The sequence below is a fragment of the Macrosteles quadrilineatus genome, unplaced genomic scaffold (genome assembly GCF_028750875.1).
Source record: "Macrosteles quadrilineatus isolate MER2022 unplaced genomic scaffold, UCM_ALF_1.0 Scaffold_9__3_contigs__length_116548681, whole genome shotgun sequence".
NCBI classification, from domain to species: Eukaryota; Metazoa; Arthropoda; class Insecta; order Hemiptera; family Cicadellidae; genus Macrosteles; species Macrosteles quadrilineatus.
The window spans coordinates 114,821,409-114,846,146 of record NW_026542602.1 but is presented as its reverse complement, the minus strand read 5'-3'; the positions used below and the strand labels follow the sequence as shown (position 1 = coordinate 114,846,146).

Here is a 24,738-nt window from a genome sequence, read left to right as displayed (position 1 = left end):
GCGATTTAGCCTAAAAATAAAGGGCTGTTATTAGGTATTGTGTAAAACCAAATGACTAACAAATAATTTATTTTAAAAGGTTTTTATTGTACAAAATTACTTAAACTATAGGAGAACTATTCCACTCATCAATCGAGATACAAATTATTCTTATCCTTCTAAAGTTTGTAGGTAAAATAATTTTATCTTTAACATTTTTTAGTAACTGAAATGTTGTAGCAAAAGACAGACAGTCGAGTAGAATATATAATTTGTTTTGTGTTTCACCATTTAAACTTTTACCTCGTTTGTATGAATAGTAACTGAAATACTGTATTTAACTTTTTGTCTTAACCTTTAAAATTGTTGGTCTTCTTATGCAACTTGGTCTAAGTAACATAGATTTATCAATACCTTTTACAAATTAAAATATAAATTATCACAACGATGTAATTAACAAATATTTGTGAACGCAGAACACAACACGAACCTGCAACAGAATGAAGCACTCCATGTAAACATTATACATTTTTTACTGTTGTCATTAGGTGATGTTAAATTTGATTACGGGCCTAAATTAACTCTTTTTCATCACAAGATAAAGTTTTACTATATTACAAGGGGCGAAGGTTGACAATTTCAGTGATGAATACATTTTTCATCATATTGTATTATAGGCCTATTTAAATTAACTAATTCCCAATACAATTTTGAATATTTTTTACGTTGATATCATCTTTCTAAACTGTTCCCATCATGATTTGATATTAATAAAAGGAACGGATGGAACTATACTTTTAGTTCCAGATGACACAAGAAAATATTTTTCTTCCCGAGCAACAAAGGAAACTTTAGTTTGTTGTCTTGAGTGATGATAACATCTCTATGCACTATTTACTCACTTTGTTTAAATTATTTGGAAAAAAATTAATTGAGAAACTTTTAATGACTGTACTTGAACCAAACTTAAATACAATATTATAATTCAGCCACATTTGGCACTTACCTAGACCGTAATGGGTTCATCAGTGTCATCCAAGCAGGTAATCTCATCACTGTTATGTCTCCTCTTCTTGGCAGGAACGGCCGCCTCGGGCAGCTTCCTCTTGTTAGCCGAGCTAGTAGGTTCAACCTCACACACTTCCTCATCTTCTCCCAAGATCATCATGTCGTCATCATCACTCTCTTCTTTGCTGTCTCCTAGAAAGACAGACACAAGTCTTGTAAGTTTATTATTGTATGTCTTTGTGAGTAAGTTACCAAGGTCGGACAGAAGGGAGATTGGAAGCGGTATAAAAGAGAATGGAACTAGAGGAATGAGCTGTTTAAAGTACTGCCTGAAATTAAACAAAGTGGGATGGAGTTGGAAATAAATAGTGCAGATAAGGAATGCATAAAGACAGATAAAGATGTTTATTGTATTGGGCCTAGTCAGTCAGGACCTAGTTGAAAAATCCAACAGCTATTTTGTTATATTTGTTTGCTTAAAGACTGTCTATTTTTAGATATAAAAAAAATCCTACCGACGATCACGCTGTGACTGCGGAGTCATATCGACGACCACGCCGTGACCACGAGTCATACCGACGATCACGCCGTGACCGCGGAGTCATACCGACTGCGAGTCACAAGTTTGTATACCTGTACAGTTTTACCCATTTTTTTTTTTTTTTATAGATCAGTGCCACAAATGGTAACAATTGATTTTGTTTGTCTTTTTTGGTAACTGCAATACTCAAGAGATTCTTTTTATGCACAGGAAAAAATCCCACCTCGTCCCGTCCCGAAAATCGGGAAGTAAATAAAAATCCCGTCCCGTCCCGTCCCAAAATAAAAATTCAATCCCGACCATAAAAAACAAAATAAAACAATATTTTTGAAGCATCATACTACAGTATTGTTAAAATAGTTACCATTTTTAGGAGCATCTTCGGCTTCTTTAGGTTTTGCATCTTCACCAGCAATCAATTCAAAAGTCTGGCCTTCAGAGAACTCCTCCCTGAAAATCATTCATAAATTTTGGGTTAGTCCATTTATTACTTTAAATTATTTAATTTTTGTTAATTTTTTGGTTCTGTTGGTATTGGTTCCTACACAAACATTTAGGGTAAAATATGTGTTTGTTATACCAAGAAAGTTACATTTTACAGTACCTCATCTTGATCTATCTTCATCTCAACAACATTTAAAATTTAAAGATTTAAAATGAATTGACAATAAACAAATACAGTAGAAACCCTCATATCGGTCCATGAGGGGACAGAGCCATGGTCGGAATGGCCAAAAAGGGTCAGATATCAGGAGCAAAAAAAAATTGTTTTCCTTAAAAGTTTATTTTACAAAAAAAAAGCTTACACAGTATGTAACAATAAATACACATTATGAAATAGAAACATTTTCAATGGTCAAGTAAAAATACCCCAATCGCAGCAAAATCCTGAACAAATCCTGCGGTCATAGAAAAACCTGCATTGTCTTCTGCAATAATGGCAAAATCCTGAACATCTCCATCAGGTAGAAATCATCACCGTCTCCTGTGATCACGGAAAAATCCTAAACGTCTACTGTGGTAGTATGGACATCATCATTGTCTACAAGGTTTCGGGAAAATATTAAGCATTTCCCATGGTCCTGGAAATATCATTATAGTCTCCTGCCATCACTGAAACTTGGATCGTTGACATCTGCAGCTTGAACTCGACTTACTGGCCTAGCATCCGTTCTCTCGAGTTTGTAGACTAGGCTCGGCTAAGCTCTAAAATTAAACCACTCGCACACCTCTATTGATATGTATAGTTTTTAATGGGACCTTAGGTAGGATTTTCCGATGATTAGATTAAGCCGAGGTCAGATATAATAGGTTTTAATGTAAAACGAAACTAACTAATGAAACTTCAAAGTATTTTTCAAAGTACAAGTTCCTTATTTTAAGAGGCTTTAGGTAAAAATTCTCAAAAAGCAAAAAGTTGTCTCAACAGCTACAGATTAAATAAATGTTGCTTTTCACACATTAAGTTGTCTTAAGGGTCAACTATAATATATTTTTTATAAAGCGGATTATAAAAAATGTTGGAGTCGAGATACAATAGAACCTCTTTAATCCGAACTAATTGGGACCGGGGGTAGTTCGGACTGTTGAATAGTTTGGATTACAGAACATATTGTTGTTTTTACATAACAATAGTTAGGGAAAAGTGAAAAATGCTTAATTGAAATAATTGATTAATTGAAATAATTAAGGTGCGTATATCAATAAATACAGTATACAATAAAGAACCACGGTACTGTGTATAGAGTACAGGAATGAGGTGTTCGGATTAGTGGACGTTCGGATTACAGGACCTATCTTGTTCATATTACCAATGACCTGCCAGATTTCCTTCACCAACATTGCCATACCGTTATGTATGCAGATGACTCTGTTCTGCTGACATCGGGTAAATCTGTTGAAAATCTAGAAATGAGAACATTCGTGGCTCTTGGATGTGCGGAGGACTACTGTAGTAGCAATGACTTGGTTTTCAACGAATCAAAGACCATTCAACTAACCTTTGGAAACAAAAGAGAACATGTATCTGCTATACCAGGCCTACTGACTGTGGAGAGTACTAAACATCTAGGTGTAGTTATAGACGAACGACTTTCCTGGCAAAACCATCTAGACCAACTATGTCGACAGCTTAGTAGCGCTCTATATGCTCTGAGAAGAATTAAAAGCGTCTGCACGCAAGAGGCTGTGCTTGTGGCGTATCACGCCCTATTTGAAAGCCATCTACGGTATGGAATAGCAGTTTGGGTGTCTGCTGCTCTTACTCACTTGGATCGAGTATTGATACTGCAGAAAAAAGCTCTGAAAATCATGTATGATGTCGACTGGCTGGAAAGTTCTAGAGGTTTCTTTAAAGACAATGAACTACTTACTGTAATCAGTCTCTACATAATAGAAACCATTATTTTGGCCTCAACCAGGAATCTCAAGCAACATGAAGAAGTACACAGCTATGAAACGAGAAATAAAACCAACTACAACCTCCCTGCTCATCGCCTTGGACTCTTCGAACGTAAGCCTACCTATGCTGGATCAAAATTCTTCAACATGCTGCCAGGAGAGCTGAAAGATGACAACCCTAAAACCTTAAAAGCTCAACTCACCCGTTGGTTCTGCAAGATGCCATTCTACAGCATAAGAGAATTTATGGACTGGCAGAACTTTGTTTGTATTTGACAATTTATCTCATTTTTGTGTTAATATTGTATTGACGCCTTTCTAATCTCTAAGATTTCGATTAAAGATTGTCTGTCTGTCTGTCTGTCAGGTGTTCGGATTAAAGAGGCTCTACTGTATTTGAAGAGTATCCCATTTATTAAAGTGATTGTTAAACAATGATGCAATAATTTAATTATGAACACGACACTTACTTGTGAGTGATGACTACTGCGAGTTCATAGTTCTGTTGGAAGTCATCAACTATCATGACAGTAGAATCTCGGATGCCAACCTCCTGTAAAGTTAGATATAATTAATAACCCCACCGCAGAAAAACTGCAGACTCAGCGAATTTCCATTTACCTGGCTGGATATCTACTAAAATATTCCCTGCAAATTTTCAGATTTATTTCCTATTTAAATAACATTAATTTTAATGAGTACATAGGTTTCCTGCTACAGTGAAGGTATTGACGTGTGTTTTTTATTGAAATGTTGATAGCTTATAAAATAAACAAAATTGCCAAATTTGATTAACATTTATCTATAAACCAGCAAACTACAACAGTTTATTTATTCTCTATTAGAATAACATGGGAATTTTAAATTTAAAGTTTTTAAAATTATCTCTGTAACCGTTAGGCATACAACAATGCTTCAATATACAAAATTATATCTTTTTTTAAGCTCTACAAAATAGTCTGGAAAGTAGTTGTGAAATTTTATCTTTTTAGAGTCAAAAATGGGAAAATCAATTTTTACCCCATAAACCCCCTTCCCATAGTCCGAGCATGCTGGTTCGCGAACTCTTTCGAATAAGTGTAGGTTTACACGCTTCTACCAAATTTTATTAAAATCAGATAGTTTTTGCTTGAGTTTTCGCGCTAACGGACACACACACACACATATATATATATATATATATATATATGAATTTAAATGGAGGGCGTTTTGGGACTCTAAACAAAAGAGTAAATCAGTCCCGGGTCCAGGTCTTACCATGAGTACTAGGGTAATAGCTTATTCCCTATATTTTGTACAGTAAAAGAAAAACTTGAGAAATTTTAGTTTTAACCAATTATTTATAAATAGATTAAACTCTTGGCTAATTACCCACAATTACGAACAATATATAACATATTATGTATTATGAAAATTAAATGTACGTTATAAAGCGATGACCAAGATGTTGAGCATGAGGAGGCCAATCATCTCGCAAGTAGACTATATATTTGCTGTAGTTAACTTTAACGACCACCAATTATTAGAAATGTGCGGATATCCGAATATTTGTTTAGTAGTTTAGTTGTTTATTGGCTGCTGTTCACATGCTGTTGCTTTAAGATTAATCTGGAACGAACAGAGATAAAGGGGAAAAGAACTACCGAGGTCAAATGAATGCCAATTCGTACTCTTCTCCTGTTAGTTGGAATGCTGCGATGCCATTATGGTTTAGCTTATAACACAATGACATACATGAATACAAAAATGTACAGTTTTAAGATCAAATAAAATATTTACAAGCCACAAAATACCATGAGCTTGACAGTCTCTTCAAACCTAGCGTTTTCCTTTTCACATGGGATTGGTGGGAACATATCAGACAAAGCAAAGGGTGAGAGAGATGATTCAAAATAAGAAAAAAACTGTATAAAACTTTATTAATTTATAAGTAAAGAAACCCACCGTAAAGCCTCGACACTGCCTTTGTTTCAATTAATTAAGCATTGAATTATTAATTAATTAAGCCCGCTCACCAAAATGATTAAATAAATATCTTGGATTCTTTGATTGACAGTTTATGATGGATCTTAAGGTGTTGCCTACAGCCAACTCACCGTAAGAGTCTTGTTGTTGTTGTGTTCTGTTTCTCCCTCCTCACTTGAGATTATGATAGATCCTGAGCCATCGTCTAGTCGAGCATCTGGAGCGACCATGTTCAAGGCCTTCTTGAGCACTGCCTCCTCTAGCTCCTTCACAGTCATCTTCTGCACATCCACTGACAGCGCCACCTACATTAAAGAAACCTATATCAGCCTCCTTACCATATTTGGAGCAAATCCAAAAGCTCGGTCTAAAAAACCGGTGTATGACTGGCTCTTAAGACAGGAACTGTGAACAAGTCAAGACAAGTGACCAAAAAATAGTGCACTTATTGTAATACATGCATATTGATTTATGTTATGAATTTAGATTTGTATATTGGCAAGGCAACAGGGTGTAACTTACGGATTTAATTTGAATAAATTATTAATACCGTCGGTTGACGAATCAAGATCCACAAATCCAACCAATCACCGATAGCATCACTATTCCCCATCACCAACCATCGGACCAAACCGAAAACCCGGACCGGACTGATGGTCCAACATTGTGGCCATCTATCCAAACGACCTCAGTTGTATACCAGCTTCAACCGCTTTTCCATGTACCGCTTTTTTATTATGTCAACTGGCAGTAGTTTTGCTTACAATTCTGACTTATTATTTTACCCCGGTCTGTACAGTGAAGAGCTCTTTCTTAAGTGTTAATTTACAAGTACAAACACGCCAATTCTCTGCTCTTCCATGAGGGTTGTTGGTGGCTTCGCAGCTCAGGTTTTCTTTTCACTAACTGGTAATTCAGCTCAGTGCCTAAAACAATGTGAGTGTCAAAGTAACTTGACTAACTCCCCACCACTTGGAATGCTTTTTAACCCTGTGCCATTCTAGTTCACACTACACTTCACTAATTGTCTGGGTAGCCTATTGGTTATAGAGCTGGCCTTCAAATCTGAAGGTCACTGGTTTGATTCCAAATGAGATTTTTTTCCAGACCCAGATGTCTTTTGGTCATTGATTAATGATGCTATCTCACAAAAAGGTCGACGTTAGTTAACCGTAATGGTTTAGACCATTCCCTCTCAAAAGATAAAAAAATCCATTGGCATAAAAATACACAAAATAAAATTACACTGAGCTCGTGGGGCTGTACAGTGACACAACTGTGACACAATGCAAACCACCCATAATACTAGGCTACCTGCAAACTACACAATTTATAAAACCTGTGTGCTAGGAATAGACGGAAACAGATGGCAGTTTATTAAATTTAGGCTACCCAATTAAATTGTCACCTCAGTGCAGAATCTGCTGCAAAAGCAAATAGGAGAAAAGAAAAGAAACAAGAGTTAACATGATTTTTCACTCACAGTAGGCTTGGACGAGCAGACATAACACTTGGGGTTAGGTGCCTGCAGTTGCCTCTCTGGTACTATGATCTGTCCGCGAGGGTTCGGCCTCAGTCTTAGGTAGACACTCTGGCACTGGTCCAACTGACCCTGCAACACCTTGAGTGCATGCAGCACCACCATGCCAGCCACTATGGCATTGGTAGTGGCTATAGCGGGGATGATGTTGCCTGCCATCGCTGTAACATAACACATTTACAACATTGCTTTCACAAATAAAAGAATACAATAGACAACACTTTTTATTAGTGATTTCTTAATAAAATACAAAACGTAGAAATTTCAGGCTTTACAAAGGTAAAATTTCAATATACCTATTACATTGAACACAATAAAGAGTGTATACAATATTTAAAGTGCAATTCCAGGTTTTTCTCCTGGGTTTTAAATTTGTCCAAGTTCCCGGTGTTTGCTGTTAACTATAACTAACCAATTCCTGGCCAACAGCTTTAAAATTTGTTCTCTTCACTATTATATATTGATGCCCATATAGGTTTAAAATTCATTTACACAACACACATTACCAGTTCCTTTTAGATGTGCCATATCGTAGGCTAAGTAAATTTAAAAATAGTTACATAGTTATTGCATTAAAATTGTTCAATAACCTCAGCAATGCCAAAGAATTAGATTTTAAGTCCTTTAAAAAAAGAGCTCATGTCTGGTAACTGCTAAATCTATTTTAAGATATAAAAGATTATTTTAACCTTGACTTCATTGACTTTAAATCTCATTCATCACGTGTCGGCATTCTTTTTTTCTTTATGTAGCTTATTAAGGTGTGTTTTGCCCAAAATATAGGCTGATTAATTGCCACATTTTTATTGACTTTTGTCTATTGCATCTATTGTAAATGTTGTAAAATGATTCTGATTCTGGTTCCAAAGTTCAATGAGCTAGTGTTGCAAAAATAATAATCCTTAATAACATTATCATTTATATATCGACCTACAGTATGAAAACATAGTCTCTCTCGATAGCGGCAAAATCCTCAATTTTTCCATTGTTAAAAGAAACATTCTTATCGGTGGCATAATCCTAAAATCTCACCTAAGGTTATCATCATAATCCGCAATAGCGATAAAATCCTGAATATCTCCCGCAGTCCTGTGGTTATAATCATCGTCTCCTGCAGTCATGTAAACGATATCACTGTCATCCGTCATAAAGGCAAAATCCTGAATATCTCCTGTGGTTTGTATACATTATCGTCGCCCCCCGTGGTCACGCAATTGTGGCAAATGCGTGAATTTTTCGATCACACAAAGTTTGCGGACGCGTTTTACAATCGCGACTGTAAAAGCTCGGCTCAGGCATAATTTTCCGACTTTTGTGCTTAATATCTTGGGCTTGTAGGCCAGGCTCGGCTCAACAATCGATCCGCTCGTACACATCTACTACTGCTATTAATGGCTGAAATAAAAGTCACGGAATGGCTCTGAAAATACCAAATTTTCCAGGTTTCTTTAAATTTAAGGTTTTTCCCAGTTGGTATACACCCTGTAATGTATTAGGGCTATCTATGTTGCCATCTTCAGACCTGAATTGAACTTTTTAAGGTCTTTGGTGTCACTTTTAGGACAGAAGTAGACTGGAATGAATTATTCAGCTCAAAATCGGAAATTGAAACTGAAGAGCCACTTACATTTGACATCAAACCGGCTCTTATTCGCAATGCCAAAGATGTGTGCTCGGATGTTGGCACAAGCTGCCACAAAGTCCATGGCAGCCTTGTCGTCTTTGTCCCATACTAGGTGATCTCCTTCTTTCAGCGCCTGCAGGTAAACAATTAGAAAATGGCATCACATGTTTATGAAAAATTGTGTCTTAGTGTTTGACGTTTCACTGACTTCCTTTACCCCTAGTAAAAGAAGTGATGTTTTAGCAGCGTCTTTAATCCTTAACTGACTTTTATGAGCACATTTTATCCCCTAGTAAAATGAATTAACTTTCCAGTGTATTATTTGACTCCTTGGTAAAATTACTATTAAATTACTTGACTTTCTTAACTCCCAGTAAAAACACTCACTGCCTTTTAATTTTTTCCATAACTTCCAGACCTCTCTTTACTTAATTCCATGGTCACCGTGCAGTACAGATATTATTGAAGATTGTCATGATTTTAAGATGGAAACATTGTTTTGGACTTTGACTTAATGATTTGGATTTGAACTCTGGTCGATTCCAAATTAGTATATATAATATTAAAAAAAAGTTATAGGTTGCCTTATGTTTGCCGCAAGTGTCACAATTGTTACAATTACATGGAATATGGAAACTCTGTACTGCACTGGGAATGTGGAATGGATATTAGGATTGACATAAGATGATTTGATTAATAATTTATAACGAAAAATCCTCAATAGATACTTCCTTATAAGTTTGCCAAAAGATGGTTTCCTGATTAATATATAAATAAACAGTCATATGTTTTTCAATTGTTTTGTTAAAAAAACATTAGTGTTTCCATGTTTTTGTTGTTTGATGACATAAATAAAGAAGATGGTTTTTGTTCACATTTATTTTGTCATTCCTAATGTTTAATCTTAAAGTAATCGTCCGTGATATCAAATTAATTGAATCACGTACATTGACGATTTCAGAATTCACTAATACTCTGTCGCTTTTTAGTTACTTCCTTCACCCATTTATATATTAGTTGAGTTGCTAAAGACAACAAACCTTGAATTGTTGTGCAAGTTCTTTGCAACTGTCGGCAAACACCTTGCCACATTCTGCTACACTCCAGCACCTCTGGTCTCTCAACACGTTCTCTGGCTCTCGACTGCTGCCTTGCACTGCAACATCAAGTAACAATATGTACAAGGCTGTCTTCCACACAAACTGCCTCAGATCAAGTTAATGGTCTAGTTAAAGCAACATGCTTATTTAGGTTAGCACAATTTATTCTGTTAAACAATATTTAACATTAAGGGTTGCTTCTGTTCTTGATTGAATGCATTTTATAGGATTTGATTGTTTTTTTACTCATGCATTTTATCTTTGGCTATTGATACAACTAGACATTCCATCCCCATGTTAAAGTTGTCGCCAGTTTTTTTTTAAATGAAATTGTCTTAGTTGATGAGAGCCACCGACAGATTGTACTGATCGAAATTACTGATTTCTGTTGAATACAAGAACCTATTAACAAAGTCAAACTGGAAAACGTTTTATTGTGAGCTAAAGCAAATGTTTTGTATGACCATTGACTATACACAGATTAGACTTCCCATGTGATGTAATAATGTTAAGCCAAGAAAATAGATGATGTTGAGGACCATCCCTACCAGTGGGTGTTAGTATATTGGGTTAAATAGTTTTCAAACTTGAAACAAAATCAGGAGTTCCACAAGGTTCTGTACTAGGTCCAATCTTATTTATCAGATTTGGCAATTCACGCATAGATACATAAGATTAGCAGATGTATTTTTTTTTACTTGCCTGCTTTGAGAGAATTTCACAAATAATAGTTTACACCATACTTAATTCAAGGTCTGTTTTCTTAACTGATGTACATTTAACATATGAAAAACATTGTTTCAAGCAAGTGTTCTACATTCAATCATCTTCAATCAATTGCCACAAGTAGTTGTTTGTGTGTTTCGGGCATTTATTTCAATTGTTAAGAAAACACAACCCTTACAGTGCACCGGACAGAACAAACAATATAATTGTCTTCAGTTTAATGGATGAGAATCTACTAAGGGAGTATGTTTGATCTATGAAAAGTAGTATTGGTTATATAAGCAATTATGTAAACGGAATCAGACCTAAAATTTAATTAACAAACTAACTACCTCCATCGGGGAGATTATTCCAGTCCAATGGGGTTGGTGCTAGTCTTGTTTTCCACAAGTTGCCCATGGACAGTAGGTATTTTATATCATCGTTGAACAACTTGGTGAACAGTTTCTCTGGGTCGTATTGGCAAGATTGAGCCCAAGCCCTGGTTGACACTCGTTCAACGTTTCCTTCCTCTGTTGCTTTAGCCTTGAGGGCCCCCTCACCTGCTTCGCCTAATAGAAAAGCGCTTGTTAATGAAGTGACATTAGTGGCAACAATTGAAACTCATGAAAGAGTCTAAAAATAACATATAGGTTGGTGGTGCAGACTACGTGCTTGGTATTGTCTAAAGTGATTAGTTAATGAGATGGGAGATCACAGCGCTAGACGGGGGAATAAAGTACAACATTTTTCACATAAAGTAACAAAGTTTCAAACTATTAAAAACAGTCAAATTTTGATTCCACCAAAACATTTGTAATAGACCCTAACAATAGGTTTAAAATTATATACAACGTGTTGTTTGTATTATAAGAAATGAACTAATGAACCTCTATTTTTGGTAATCTCGTATTAAAAAATAATCAACAATTTTTTAAATTAGCTTATTCCTTGAAGTTTTTAGTGGGAAAATTTCCATTTCATCATTGAGGGACTAACGGTATGTCTGAAATCAATAGTGGACACCTTACGTGATTCACCATGTTATATAATTATGGAAGACCTAGGAGATGTATGAGGGCCAAAATTATTGGCCCGACCCGAACCAAAAAAGGCTGACCCGCGGACCCCTAACGCGGGTCAATAATAAATATGTATTTTTAAACTCACCAGCCGCCTCAGGGTCTGCCGTGTCTGGTGAAACATCTTGATCTGGATCCTCCTCTCCAAAAAGCTGACTGTAACAAGCTCAACATTATTATTTCAATAGTGATACCTGGTGGCATAAAGCCCCTCATACAGATGAGTGTGACAATCTGGGGCAATGTATTAAGGCCTAAAAGTAGGCCTATACTTGTTTTAACTCTAGAACTGCCAATTTTATGGCTGTTTGAGTACCTCTTGGGTACCTCATAAAATGACCAATCCAGTATTTTACATAAATCCAAGCTAATGATGAACAGTTTGACATATTAATCTTGGATGTGAAGTTAAAGATGTTGGCTATCCTACTACAGTTTACTGAAATCTTGTTTCCTTTCTCAGGGCGACTAGTTTAATTTCCATTATAAAATTTAAGACTAACTCCAGACTTTTCTGGACTATTTTTTCCAACAATTAGTGATGTTTCGATACCACAATTTATTGAATCTCAATTCTTAATACTAAATACCATTTTTTTAAACCAAATTTTCTAAATAAATTGGTTGTACTACACCAACCCAAGTTAATGGGGTGTTTTTCAAGTAAAGAAAAATGAAAGCATGAAAAATTATAACTAGCCAATTTGAGTTTAACCCTTCTTAACACATTAAATAACTATCATATCAAAGGTAATAAATGAAGATCCAACGACAACATACAATTTTATTATAACTAGAGGTGTGCCTGCCATCTTGTTTCTTATTCATATGAATGCAGTAACGTATGTTGTGTAGTATATCGTTTGTTATTACAGTTATTTTGTTTAGGTTATTTTTCATGGCGACGACGTTCATAATATGAATGTTTTGATATTTGTAATAGACAATTAGTCAACCGCTGTAACATCAATGGAAACGTAATGTTAAAATAAGGTCCTTGAAAAGTGGAATTTTCGAAACCAATGATGATTATTAACTTATGAAGATTTTGTTAGGATACTATTATTTAACCCTCCCAGTGTTACTTGACGAAAATTCGACAAGCAGCACACTTTGTGTAGTGTTACTTGTCGATTTTTCGACAAGCAGACATCGTTTACGGCGAAGGCTCTATAACTGACTGAATCGGATTGAACTGGATCGAGTTAGGTATCGTTCTTTCCGTTTCATTCTAAGCTTTCTCCAGAGGTCTGTCTCAGCGCTGTACGTTATCTGAGCCAATCGTAATATGTAGCAGACAGCTGACGTGCGTGTATTTGTAAACAGCTAGGTTACCCTCCGACCGATGACTGATGTGTTTTATTACGTTTATCATTGTTTTAGTGTTAAAAATCAAAAGTAGTGATATACGTGTTGCATTATAAGAAGATTTAAGTGGTTTTGAAGTGCTGGTTGATGATCCTGAAGAAGTAGGTAGTGATATTGATGTAAATTATCAGCCAGATTCCTAGCTATGGTTAGGCTATGCATTCTTAGCTAAACGCTATGTACTGAAATCTGTTTTTTGCCCATAACTTATTTATTTGCAAATCTACTTCCTTATATTATTATATATTTGTAATCCTCATAAAATTTAGAACAAAGTGGCTATTTTCAAATATTTATAGGCCTATAATTTATACAATTTCATTGAGCGCGAACTTTTTTTTTTTTTTTTGAAAATTTTCGAAATTATATTTTTTTTTACCTAAAAATTTTTTTTTGAAAAAATGTTCCTTATGTTTTATATATAATATTGAAGCCCATGATTTTCCAAACAAAATGGTAATATAGAACATTAGAATTAACATTGTTTTAAGCTTCTCAGATCCGTTTTAATAAAACCTTGCAAATGCGCCAAAAATAGGTGGACATTAAGGCCTAAACTATGGATACTTGGAGGGTTAAGGTACATACAGGTTTGTTTTCAGTCTAAAGCGTTATAATGTACAGTCTATCCGAAAATGTCTGACGATATATAACGGATAGTGACCGATATCAAATTCGACCCGAATTTTCGGAAACCCCTACACCTCTAATAAAAAGTGGTCTGCATGCAACTAAAATACTCACTTGAACAAGTGTTTGGCCCAGACAATGCAATGGATAGGATCTGACGGGGTGTTCCTGATGGTGCACCCTGGGAATGTCTTTTGTGGGGCCTTGGGATCACACTCGTAGCACTTAGTTTTGCCCTTGACAATGAGCTCCACTTGTCCGTCAAACCCGGCCGTTCCACTCTCTATCAGCGGAACCTCAGCGGCGAGACAGAGCCTGTTGACGTGGTTGCGGGCTGCGCGATTATCCAGTGCGTTCAAAACAACATTGAACTGTTGGAAGTAGCTGATATTGTACTTGGGGCTGCAAGATTTTTTAAAAATTAATAGGGATTTAGAAAGACATAAAGGTTTATGCGGTATAAGTTTTAGAGAATAAAGGATCATGTTATTGTTAATCCCAAATCAATCATAAACTGTCCTGTTGGTAATGAAGTCTCAGGGATAAAATCCCTCACTCCACAGTATAAGACAAGTTTCCCTATAGTAAAAGGTTTTTAAGTCATGATCAAGGATACAAAAAACATTATGGCCCAATATTTAAGTCTTTGGATACTGAGCTTTATAGGACTTTCTGCAGCTTCTGGTCTTATAAAATAATTAAATAGGCTATTAAGATCAATTAGTAGTATGGGCCCCAAAATGTGAATAAGTGACGTAACGTAGCATACTAAGTTTGATAATGAAATTTTAGCCTACTTACTTCATGATAGAATCATGGTGTGCAGTAATGTTGGCATCTGGATTGAACTGAAGGGCACTCTCCTTGGCCACCTTAGCTTTAGATTTTCCCACATGTTGCTTGTGGAATAAAAACTGGCGATTCAAATTGCTAACATCAATTGTGTCTAAATCGATCTGAAAATATATAAATATATAAAACACATGAGACAGGCTATTAATTTAAGCTTTAAACCCTTTGAACCCTAGAAATCATCTATGTATGAGTAATGCCAGAACAGAAATTCGACCAGTAGGCATAAAAATGGTTATTGTGGAGACAATTAATTTGACGAAGATAGACTTTCATGCATATACACACACAAAGTATGCATATTACAAGCCTAAGTAAAAAGTTGAGAAATGCCTGTAAGGGGAACAACTCAAAAAGTGTCCGAGACCCAATCTGTCAAAGCCACTGTTTTCTATATGGACCAGCCGGACTAGCTTACTCATGCGATTTTTACAAAACTTTTGTATACTTGGCTATATTAGGCAACTCTGAGCACTTTTGTGAGCAAACGCCGCTTCGCTTTCACCCCGAGAAGGTTGGTTAGATTAGGTGAAGTGAATTTTAGTTAATAATGAACCTCATTAGTTTATGTTACCTCCAGACTGTTAACTTGTTAAAAGAAATAAGAAGATTATTATGGTAGGCCTACCCCAATGGGTTGTACAAGAGATAAGATCACACCTAATCATTTTATGAATAATATCTTACAGTTTCAAAGATCCACAGGTGCTGAAGTTTACGTTGTTCTGTTTAACAAAGCAACAAAAAATAAGACACTGAGAAATGGTCTCTCACAATGGGAGTTCCAAAATAAACTTCAAGACCTTTTACGTTCAGCTAACACAGGAAATATCCAACTATTAAGAGTAGAACACCCACAAACTCCTTCAGCTAATCAACCTAATAATCAGACCCCAGCATCATCTTCAATGAATATTTCTATCAGTTCAGAAACTTCCCCTTGGAGAGGATGGTCCACTCCACAGCGAGTTCCTGTGGAGTGCCAAAGCTATCAAGCTATTGCCAACATCTGCAACAGTCCAGGAAGTCCATGTCCACCCACGGGAATAGTCCCTCTCGAGCTTCAGACTTCAACTGTACCTTCAGCCACCAAAATACGTGTCAAGTGTAAGTGCAAGTTTTAGTGTAAGTGTTCAAAACCATGGGCAATATAGGGTCAGTGGAGTGAGCGCTCCGAGTTGTGATTTAAACTAATTAATCATGACAAAGAAAAAGATTCTGCATGTAAACAAAGCTGGCATAATTTTAATAAAGAGCAACACTCAAACATCTTTAAAAATACTTCATCAGGGAATGTTAAACATCTGTCCTGTCTTTTAAATATAATAAAAATTAATTTGGAAGAAATAGCCTGATTTAGTAAACTTATAGCAATATCAGAGCATAAGATGACTGAATCTGAAATGTTGTCCCTACATATCCTAAACTATAAAAATGTTCATTTTTCACAAGAAACTATTTTCTGGGAGGAGGAGTTTTAATTTTAGTTAAAGATAGCATAAAAAGTAAAAGTATTAAAATTCCTCCTATACAAGATCATATTTTTGAAAAGGGGTTTGAGTGTTGCATATCTGAAATTTATTGTAAATAACAATACATTTAAAAAATTATTAGTTTGTTTATAGATTCCCAATTATATGATTCAGCCACAACTAAAAAAACTGGATTTAATGTGCAATCTGTTGAGTAAAAAATTCAAAAATATTGTTATAGCTGAGGATATTAATATTACTGTTCTAAACAAAGATAAAACCTACAAATCTTTTGTGAATGTTCTAAAATCTTATAATACGGAATACAAAGTAGATTTTCCCACTGAAATTCTCTATCAGGTGATTGTAGGACATATCATAATCTTGTAGAGATGGTTTGGAATTGTAGGTGGGTTTTGTCACAAGGTCATATGTCATAGCACCTCCGTTCAAGTGCTGACATGCTAGATGATCACTAATTAAATCTGCTTCTGAAGGACTTTCCAGAAGAACTTTGAAAACTTTTGCTACACCAGCAGGCATGTGTCGATCACTCTTAAAGTTGCGCGAAATACAATGCCCAAATGCATTACAGTAGACTCCTCGGGACCGAGGCCAGTCCGGATAACGGTTTTTCCGGTTAAGCCGACGTCCCCAAAAACTCATTAAAATGGACCGTTTACGGTGATATTCGACTTAAATTTAGGAGAGCATTGTACAGGGTGACACAAAGGAACCGGACGTTTTTTAAACAGCTGTTCCATTGTTGTTGCACGTGGTGGGAAGATTGAAGTTATGGTCATTACCTTCAGTGAGGCTTGCCATTTTTGTTGAAATGGCTCAGTGGGCCCTAGACCATCGCGTTTTCGCATACAATACTTTAGTCCGAAATGGTGAATTTGTCGTCAAATCCAGCGGGAATTTAGTCGACATTTTAATATTGAACACCATGGAACGGTTCCAAGCCGAAATACACTATTAAGATGGGTTTCAGGGTTCCGAACAACTGGGAATATAACAAGAAAGCAACCACCAGGCCTTGTTAGAACTTCGAGAACACCCGAAAACATCGCCAGAGTGAGAGCAGTATTGAATGAATGTTTCCTAACAAGGTGATTTCTCGCTTTGGTGACATGCCGTGGCCGCCAAGATCATCTGGCTTGTCCACTAGTGATTATATCCTTTGGGGGTTTCTTAAGGAGCGTGTTCATGCTCACAAACCACGCACTCTAGAGGATTTGATGTTGGCAATCACAGAAGATATCAATGGCATTCAACCTCCTGACCCGAGTTTCAGAGGATTTTCAGACCAGAACACACATTTGTAGATAAGTATATGGCCGCCGTATGCATGACGTCATTTTCAAAAAATGACGGTTTTGTAACAAATGGCAAAAGTTTACCTCACTATGTGCAGTATTAAAACCAGTTTATTCCTTTTAACTACTGTGTACTACTTATTTATAAAACGTCCTTTGTGTCACCCTGTATTTAGACATGTGATCACTGGTCTCAAATCTTTCCCACGAGAACAGTCGTTACAGTACCGCCCACTTCCTGCCGATCTAGTCCGGTTAAACCAATGTGCTGATAAAAATTGTCCGGTTAAAGAGATGTCATTTCCGTCGAGTGTAGTCCGGTTAAAAGGTATCTGGATAAGAGGGAGTCTACCTACTGTAGTTTGTTCTGAATGAAATTGTTGCATAGATGTCATTCATATTAGCTTCAATAATTTTTATTGGGATGTTGTCCTCTCTAATTGCTGTCTTTTCTTGAAGGTTGGAATTATCAGTATCTTTTATGATTGACGGTGTTTTGGGATGTATCCTGATGTTTGGCAGAAGATTTTTCATTATTTTTGATACCACTATACAGGGTGAATAAAAACGTCCTCTCTAATATTTTTCTAAGTAAATATAGGCTACAGAGATATCCTTTTGGATTTTGGGGGCAACTCAAAAATTTTAAAATCATAAAATAAAAACTTGACCACCAAAAGGATAGCCTAACTCTGTAATATTTATCAAGGAACAAATTAGGGGGAGGGAAATTACTTTTTATTACACAGTAAAATTATTGAAACAGTAACATCATTTAACTTTTGACGGGCTACCATTTTTGATAGAAAAGAGATAAACAAACTCTGGTTTTCACCATTCTTTAAGTTTTTGTAAACACTTCAAAATGAGGTGTCACTTGAAGAGGGTTTACATTTACAATTTTTGAGTTGCTCCCAAAATCCCCCCTTTGTGGGGGACACTCAAAAATTGCAAATATCATAAAATGAAACTTCCTGCTAAGACATTTTCAAACCTGGTTTTCTGGGTAAAAACGGCATTTGCCGAAAAAGTGTTGGAAAAGAACTAACTTAACTTAAAGAAAAACCCATACCGTAAAGATTAGTAAAAGAAAATTTTTACCTAAGCCCCAAAAATCATTGATTTCTAGACCCAGTGCTTTTTGCGATGTTCAATCGCGATTTTCAGAGTGACATTGTCGTTTCCCCCAAAAGTTCCAAGGGTAAAAAGTGCTTATAATCCCCTAATTTTGGAAACCTAGTTAAAATAAAAATGCAATATAGGCCTAGATAACATGAGTAGTAAAGTTCAGTAAACTTATTAAGTAAGTAACCTAGGCCCTACCCTAAGTAATTTCTAATTCAATACAATATTTATAATGAATTATATACTCACTATGTGCAGTATTAAAACCAGTTTATTCCTTTTAACTACTGTGTACTACTTATTTAAAAAACGTCCTTTGTGTCACCCTGTATTTAGACATGTGATCACTGGTCTCAAATCTTTCCCACGAGAACAGTCGTTACAGTACCGCCCACTTCCTGCCGATCTCCGGTTAAACCAATGTGCTGATAAAAATTGTCCGGTTAAAGAGATGTCATTTCCGTCGAGTGTAGTCCGGTTAAAAGGTATCTGGATAAGAGGGAGTCTACCTACTGTAGTTTGTTCTGAATGAAATTGTTGCATATGTCATTCATATTAGCTTCAATAATTTTTATTGGGATGTTGTCCTCTCTAATTGCTGTCTTTTCTTGAAGGTTGGAATGATCAGTATCTTTTATGATTGACGGTGTTTTGGGATGTATCCTGATGTTTGGCAGAAGATTTTTCATTATTTTTGATACCACTATACAGGGTGAATAAAAACGTCCTCTCTAATATTTGTCTAAGTAAATATAGGCTACAGAGATATCCTTTTGGATTTTGGGGGCAACTCAAAAATTTTAAAATCATAAAATAAAAACTTGACCACCAAAAGGATAGCCTAACTCTGTAATATTTATCAAGGAACAAATTAGGGGGAGGGAAATTACTTTTTATTACACAGTAAAATTATTGAAACAGTAACATCATTTAACTTTTGACGGGCTACCATTTTTGATAGAAAAGAGATAAACAAACTCTGGTTTTCACCATTCTTTAAGTTTTTGTAAACACTTCAAAATGAGGTGTCACTTGAAGAGGGTTTACATTTACAATTTTTGAGTTGCTCCCAAAATCCCCCCTTTGTGGGGGACACTCAAAAATTGCAAATATCATAAAATGAAACTTCCTGCTAAGACATTTTCAAACCTGGTTTTCTGGGTAAAAACGGCATTTGCCGAAAAAGTGTTGGAAAAGAACTAACTTAACTTAAAGAAAAACCCATACCGTAAAGATTAGTAAAAGAAAATTTTTACCTAAGCCCCAAAAATCATTGATTTCTAGACCCAGTGCTTTTTGCGATGTTCAATCGCGATTTTCAGAGTGACATTGTCGTTTCCCCCAAAAGTTCCAAGGGTAAAAAGTGCTTATAATCCCCTAATTTTGGAAACCTAGTTAAAATAAAAATGCAATATAGGCCTAGATAACATGAGTAGTAAAGTTCAGTAAACTTATTAAGTAAGTAACCTAGGCCCTACCCTAAGTAATTTCTAATTCAATACAATATTTATAATGAATTATATACTCACTATGTGCAGTATTAAAACCAGTTTATTCCTTTTAACTACTGTGTACTACTTATTTAAAAAACGTCCTTTGTGTCACCCTGTATTTAGACATGTGATCACTGGTCTCAAATCTTTCCCACGAGAACAGTCGTTACAGTACCGCCCACTTCCTGCCGATCTAGTCCGGTTAAACCAATGTGCTGATAAAAATTGTCCGGTTAAAGAGATGTCATTTCCGTCGAGTGTAGTCCGGTTAAAAGGTATCTGGATAAGAGGGAGTCTACCTACTGTAGTTTGTTCTGAATGAAATTGTTGCATATGTCATTCATATTAGCTTCAATAATTTTTATTGGGATGTTGTCCTCTCTAATTGCTGTCTTTTCTTGAAGGTTGGAATGATCAGTATCTTTTATGATTGACGGTGTTTTGGGATGTATCCTGATGTTTGGCAGAAGATTTTTCATTATTTTTGATACCACTATACAGGGTGAATAAAAACGTCCTCTCTAATATTTGTCTAAGTAAATATAGGCTACAGAGATATCCTTTTGGATTTTGGGGGCAACTCAAAAATTTTAAAATCATAAAATAAAAACTTGACCACCAAAAGGATAGCCTAACTCTGTAATATTTATCAAGGAACAAATTAGGGGGAGGGAAATTACTTTTTATTACACAGTAAAATTATTGAAACAGTAACATCATTTAACTTTTGACGGGCTACCATTTTTGATAGAAAAGAGATAAACAAACTCTGGTTTTCACCATTCTTTAAGTTTTTGTAAACACTTCAAAATGAGGTGTCACTTGAAGAGGGTTTACATTTACAATTTTTGAGTTGCTCCCAAAATCCCCCCTTTGTGGGGGACACTCAAAAATTGCAAATATCATAAAATGAAACTTCCTGCTAAGACATTTTCAAACCTGGTTTTCTGGGTAAAAACGGCATTTGCCGAAAAAGTGTTGGAAAAGAACTAACTTAACTTAAAGAAAAACCCATACCGTAAAGATTAGTAAAAGAAAATTTTTACCTAAGCCCCAAAAATCATTGATTTCTAGACCCAGTGCTTTTTGCGATGTTCAATCGCGATTTTCAGAGTGACATTGTCGTTTCCCCCAAAAGTTCCAAGGGTAAAAAGTGCTTATAATCGCCTAATTTTGGAAACCTAGTTAAAATAAAAATGCAATATAGGCCTAGATAACATGAGTAGTAAAGTTCAGTAAACTTATTAAGTAAGTAACCTAGGCCCTACCCTAAGTAATTTCTAATTCAATACAATATTTATAATGAACCGAATAAAAATCAGGCTAGGCTATAGGCCTATTAAAATTGACCTGATAATAAATTTTCTCTCAGGTTCTCTGTGGCACTTTACCCAAAATACAAGTACCGGTACCCCGAGATCAAAGCTAGGCCTAAGTTATATACTAGCCTAGGGGAGCATAAGGGCAGGCACGCACTATCCCGACCACGACTCCGACTGGTCGGTTACGACCAGTTTTATAATAGGAATAAATGGAACAGCGCGCACTGGTCGACTGGTGAGACCCTGGTTGCGCGACCAAAGTTTTCCTGTTTGGTCGGGCCCGACCTGCTGGTCGTCAAAAATAGCACATGTAATGGGACGACGCGCACTACCCCCGACCCGACCAGTACAACACTCAACCCCCAGTATTCCTAGATCAATCAAACGGCGAGCACTTGTTTTTTGCGCCGGTCTATAAAGTGACTCATTTGGTAAAATGTCACAGCATTTTGACACTTATGAAACCTGTCTTGATATTGACCTAGCTCAAAAATAATGTTAAAAAATGTATAAAATGTTGCAAAATGCCCTTTTGTAGACCTGACAGTTAGCCTAACATTGGATGTTCCCAGTATAGTTTCTTCTTCCGCGTAACGTAGCCTAAGTTACCCATCTTACATTACAAATGCACCACAGCAAACTACTTCTTCAACAATCATCTTGACACTGAAGTTTGTAAAACGTTGTTGCCTTGGTCGGGTCGTGCTCTGGTCGCCTGGTCGCATGGTGAATGACAGACTGGTCGGGCGCCGGCCGCCGGTTTGGTCGTGGTCGGGATAGTGCGCGCCGGCCCTAAGCTAGGTTATGACAGCACTTCCAAATTTCTTGAATGAAGTTAAGTTAGGCCTAACTAAGGATGATACCTAACGCCTTGAGACTAAACAACAAACAACTAAACTCAATTGACTTACCACTTCAATTTCCTTGAAGCCGGTGAGAACTAGATTCTTTAGCAGCTCACAACCAATTCCTCCAGCTCCAACAACAAGAATTTTAGAGCTATCCACTAATTTTTGAAGTTCACTATCCAAAATGCCAGCACCAGCCATTGCTAGTCTAAAGCCTGAATTAGAATTACACTAACTTATTTAAGTGAAATATAAATAACGAATTACTACTTGACTAATCAGTGAAATAATAATAAAATAAATACGATTCGAGCGAGATACGATACGATCACGATGATGATTGGATTATGGATTGATGATTGTTTGCGTTTGCTTGGAGCTTGGATCGGATCGAACTGAACTTGTTCCTTTCCTTCACTCAGTCCATTCCATTCTCAGATCAGACTCGCTACACTAGCACTAGACAGCAGTGTTTCCATTTGAGGGATAAAAATCCCTTTCTAGGGATATTTAGGGCCTTCGAGGGATTGAAAAGGGATTGAGGGATAACTAGGGATAATCAGAGAAATTGAAGGATTTTTTAGATTTTCTAGGGATTTCAGGCCTTTGACATTATAAAATTGAAATATTGATAAAATAATACATTATGGCTATATTTTAACAACGTTAAACAAGGGGAAGAGTAACATCTAACTCTGCACGAAACAAGCGAAGGACTGGAGTCGGTCGGTGGAATGGAATGGCGGATCTAGATTACTGTACTGTATTTCTTTCTTAGTAGCCCTGTGCCCTGTGTCAATGTCGAATATTTGTTTTCGTTTTGATTTTGTTTGCCGGTGATTTCTGTTATGTTTTTTGGTTAGTAAGTAACTCGGTGTAAGCTTTTCACCAAGGCATGGTGGCACGGTGGTGGCCATGTTTGAAAAAGACTATTATCATTATTAAGTTTGAACATTTGGACACTTGAGTAATATTTTTGAAACAATTGTAAATACTTATAAATGAAAATTATTAGTTTATAAAATTTTAAAAATAACTATTTGTTTTAATTTTAGTCAAATAATCTTGTTTTGTACCACATAGACAGTTTTTAATCACGGCTACCTTTAATTCAAAGCCGGAGGCCGCGGCCTTCTATGTGGCAACGTTGCAAGTATACTGTTTGTTCGGAGAACGCTAAGCTAATGATACTAGACTTTATGTATTTTTTAAGAATACGAAAGCTTGGTTACTGAGCTATGAAAATTTTGACTCCACATTGAATTTACAGAAATAGATTTTCAATTTATATTGTTTTGGTTTTTGATTCTATATTATGTTTTTTTCCATGTTAACTTATGGGACGTCTGGCACTAAACAATACTACCATTGACTATAAATCCTTAAGGATTTATAGTCAATGATACTACGGTAAGTTACTTGCAACGTTGCCAATTCTACCAGGCCGCAGCCTGCCTGGAGTTAAAGATGGCCGTGGTTTTTTAATGGTGTAAAAATGTTTTTTATATAGTATATTACTTTATAAATAATATGGGATATTGAAGAATAATATCACCAGTTACCATATTTTATTATAATATTAATAAAATGTAATAAATAATGTACATAGGTGGCTGTACATGATATTCATTGGTATTGCGGCAAAAATAATAAGTTATCTAGATTTGATGAAAAGGGATAATTGGAGGGATTATTAAAACACGGACTAGGGATAACTAGGGATTTTTTGACGTTGGCCGAGGGATATTTTTTTCTTGCGGATGGAAACACTGCTAGACAGTTTCTTTTTACATCCGTTTTAATTGCGGATTGCTCCTCTAAATGCGCATGCGCGAGTAAACTGTTCGTGGTACCATAGATGGTATTTATTCTATGGTGGTACAGTGAGCGCGTTTTGGGATACCAAGACTCTTGCCCCGGGGTGGTACCGGTGAACAAGCCACCGGTTAATCTGCATCCGGAACGTGCCCAGTGACATATATGAAATATCAGATTTACAACGTTTAATTTACTGTGAATAATTTGAATAAAGCACACAAGACAGGTTGTGTGCTATATTACCAAGTACTTTTACCAAGTAGTCTGCGCTTTGCTTTTACTTTAGTCTAATTTCTGGTTCTTGCTCATCCGTTGGTTTATTTTTTTTCGAATCTCATGTGCAAGTCCTCCCCCCCACATCACAGCCACTGAGCTATAATAATAACTAATAATAAAAACAAGAAATTCAATAACAAACTGGAGCATATAGTAATAAAATTTACCAAGGATGCAATTATGAAAAACGAGCAAGCAGCTCTTTTCTTTTAATTTATTGAACTTGAGGAGAACAAGTCAAGATTTTGAGGAATACCTTGACGAGGCTGCT

General features: G+C 36.0%; 1 protein-coding gene across 1 annotated transcript; it reads right to left on the bottom strand.

Moving 5' to 3' along the window:
- Positions 1–76: 76 nt before the first annotated feature.
- Positions 77–22,693, bottom strand: LOC129002516 (SUMO-activating enzyme subunit 2-like). The gene is made up of 13 exons (XM_054430385.1): positions 22,437–22,693; positions 14,744–14,898; positions 14,057–14,344; positions 12,033–12,100; positions 11,216–11,434; positions 10,098–10,213; positions 9,061–9,190; positions 7,377–7,594; positions 6,025–6,198; positions 4,399–4,481; positions 1,893–1,978; positions 986–1,179; positions 77–469 (listed from the first exon to the last, which is right to left on the bottom strand). The coding sequence occupies exons 1-12, from the start codon at positions 22,572–22,574 to the stop codon at positions 986–988; spliced, it is 1,869 nt and encodes a 622-aa protein (XP_054286360.1). The 5' UTR covers positions 22,575–22,693; the 3' UTR covers positions 77–469.
- Between the last annotated feature and the right edge of the window lie 2,045 nt (positions 22,694–24,738).

Excerpts from the sequence above, each read along its gene's own strand:
- LOC129002516 (XM_054430385.1), bottom strand. The coding sequence starts at position 22,574 with ATGGCTGGTGCTGGCATTTTGGATAGTGAACTTCAAAAATTAGTGGAT. Across the intron at positions 14,899-22,436 it reads GCTTCAAGGAAATTGAAGTG|ATCGATTTAGACACAATTGA; the intron begins GTAAGTCAATTG and ends ATATATTTTCAG. Across the intron at positions 1,979-4,398 it reads GCAGTAGTCATCACTCACAA|GGAGGAGTTCTCTGAAGGCC; the intron begins GTAAGTGTCGTG and ends AATGATTTTCAG.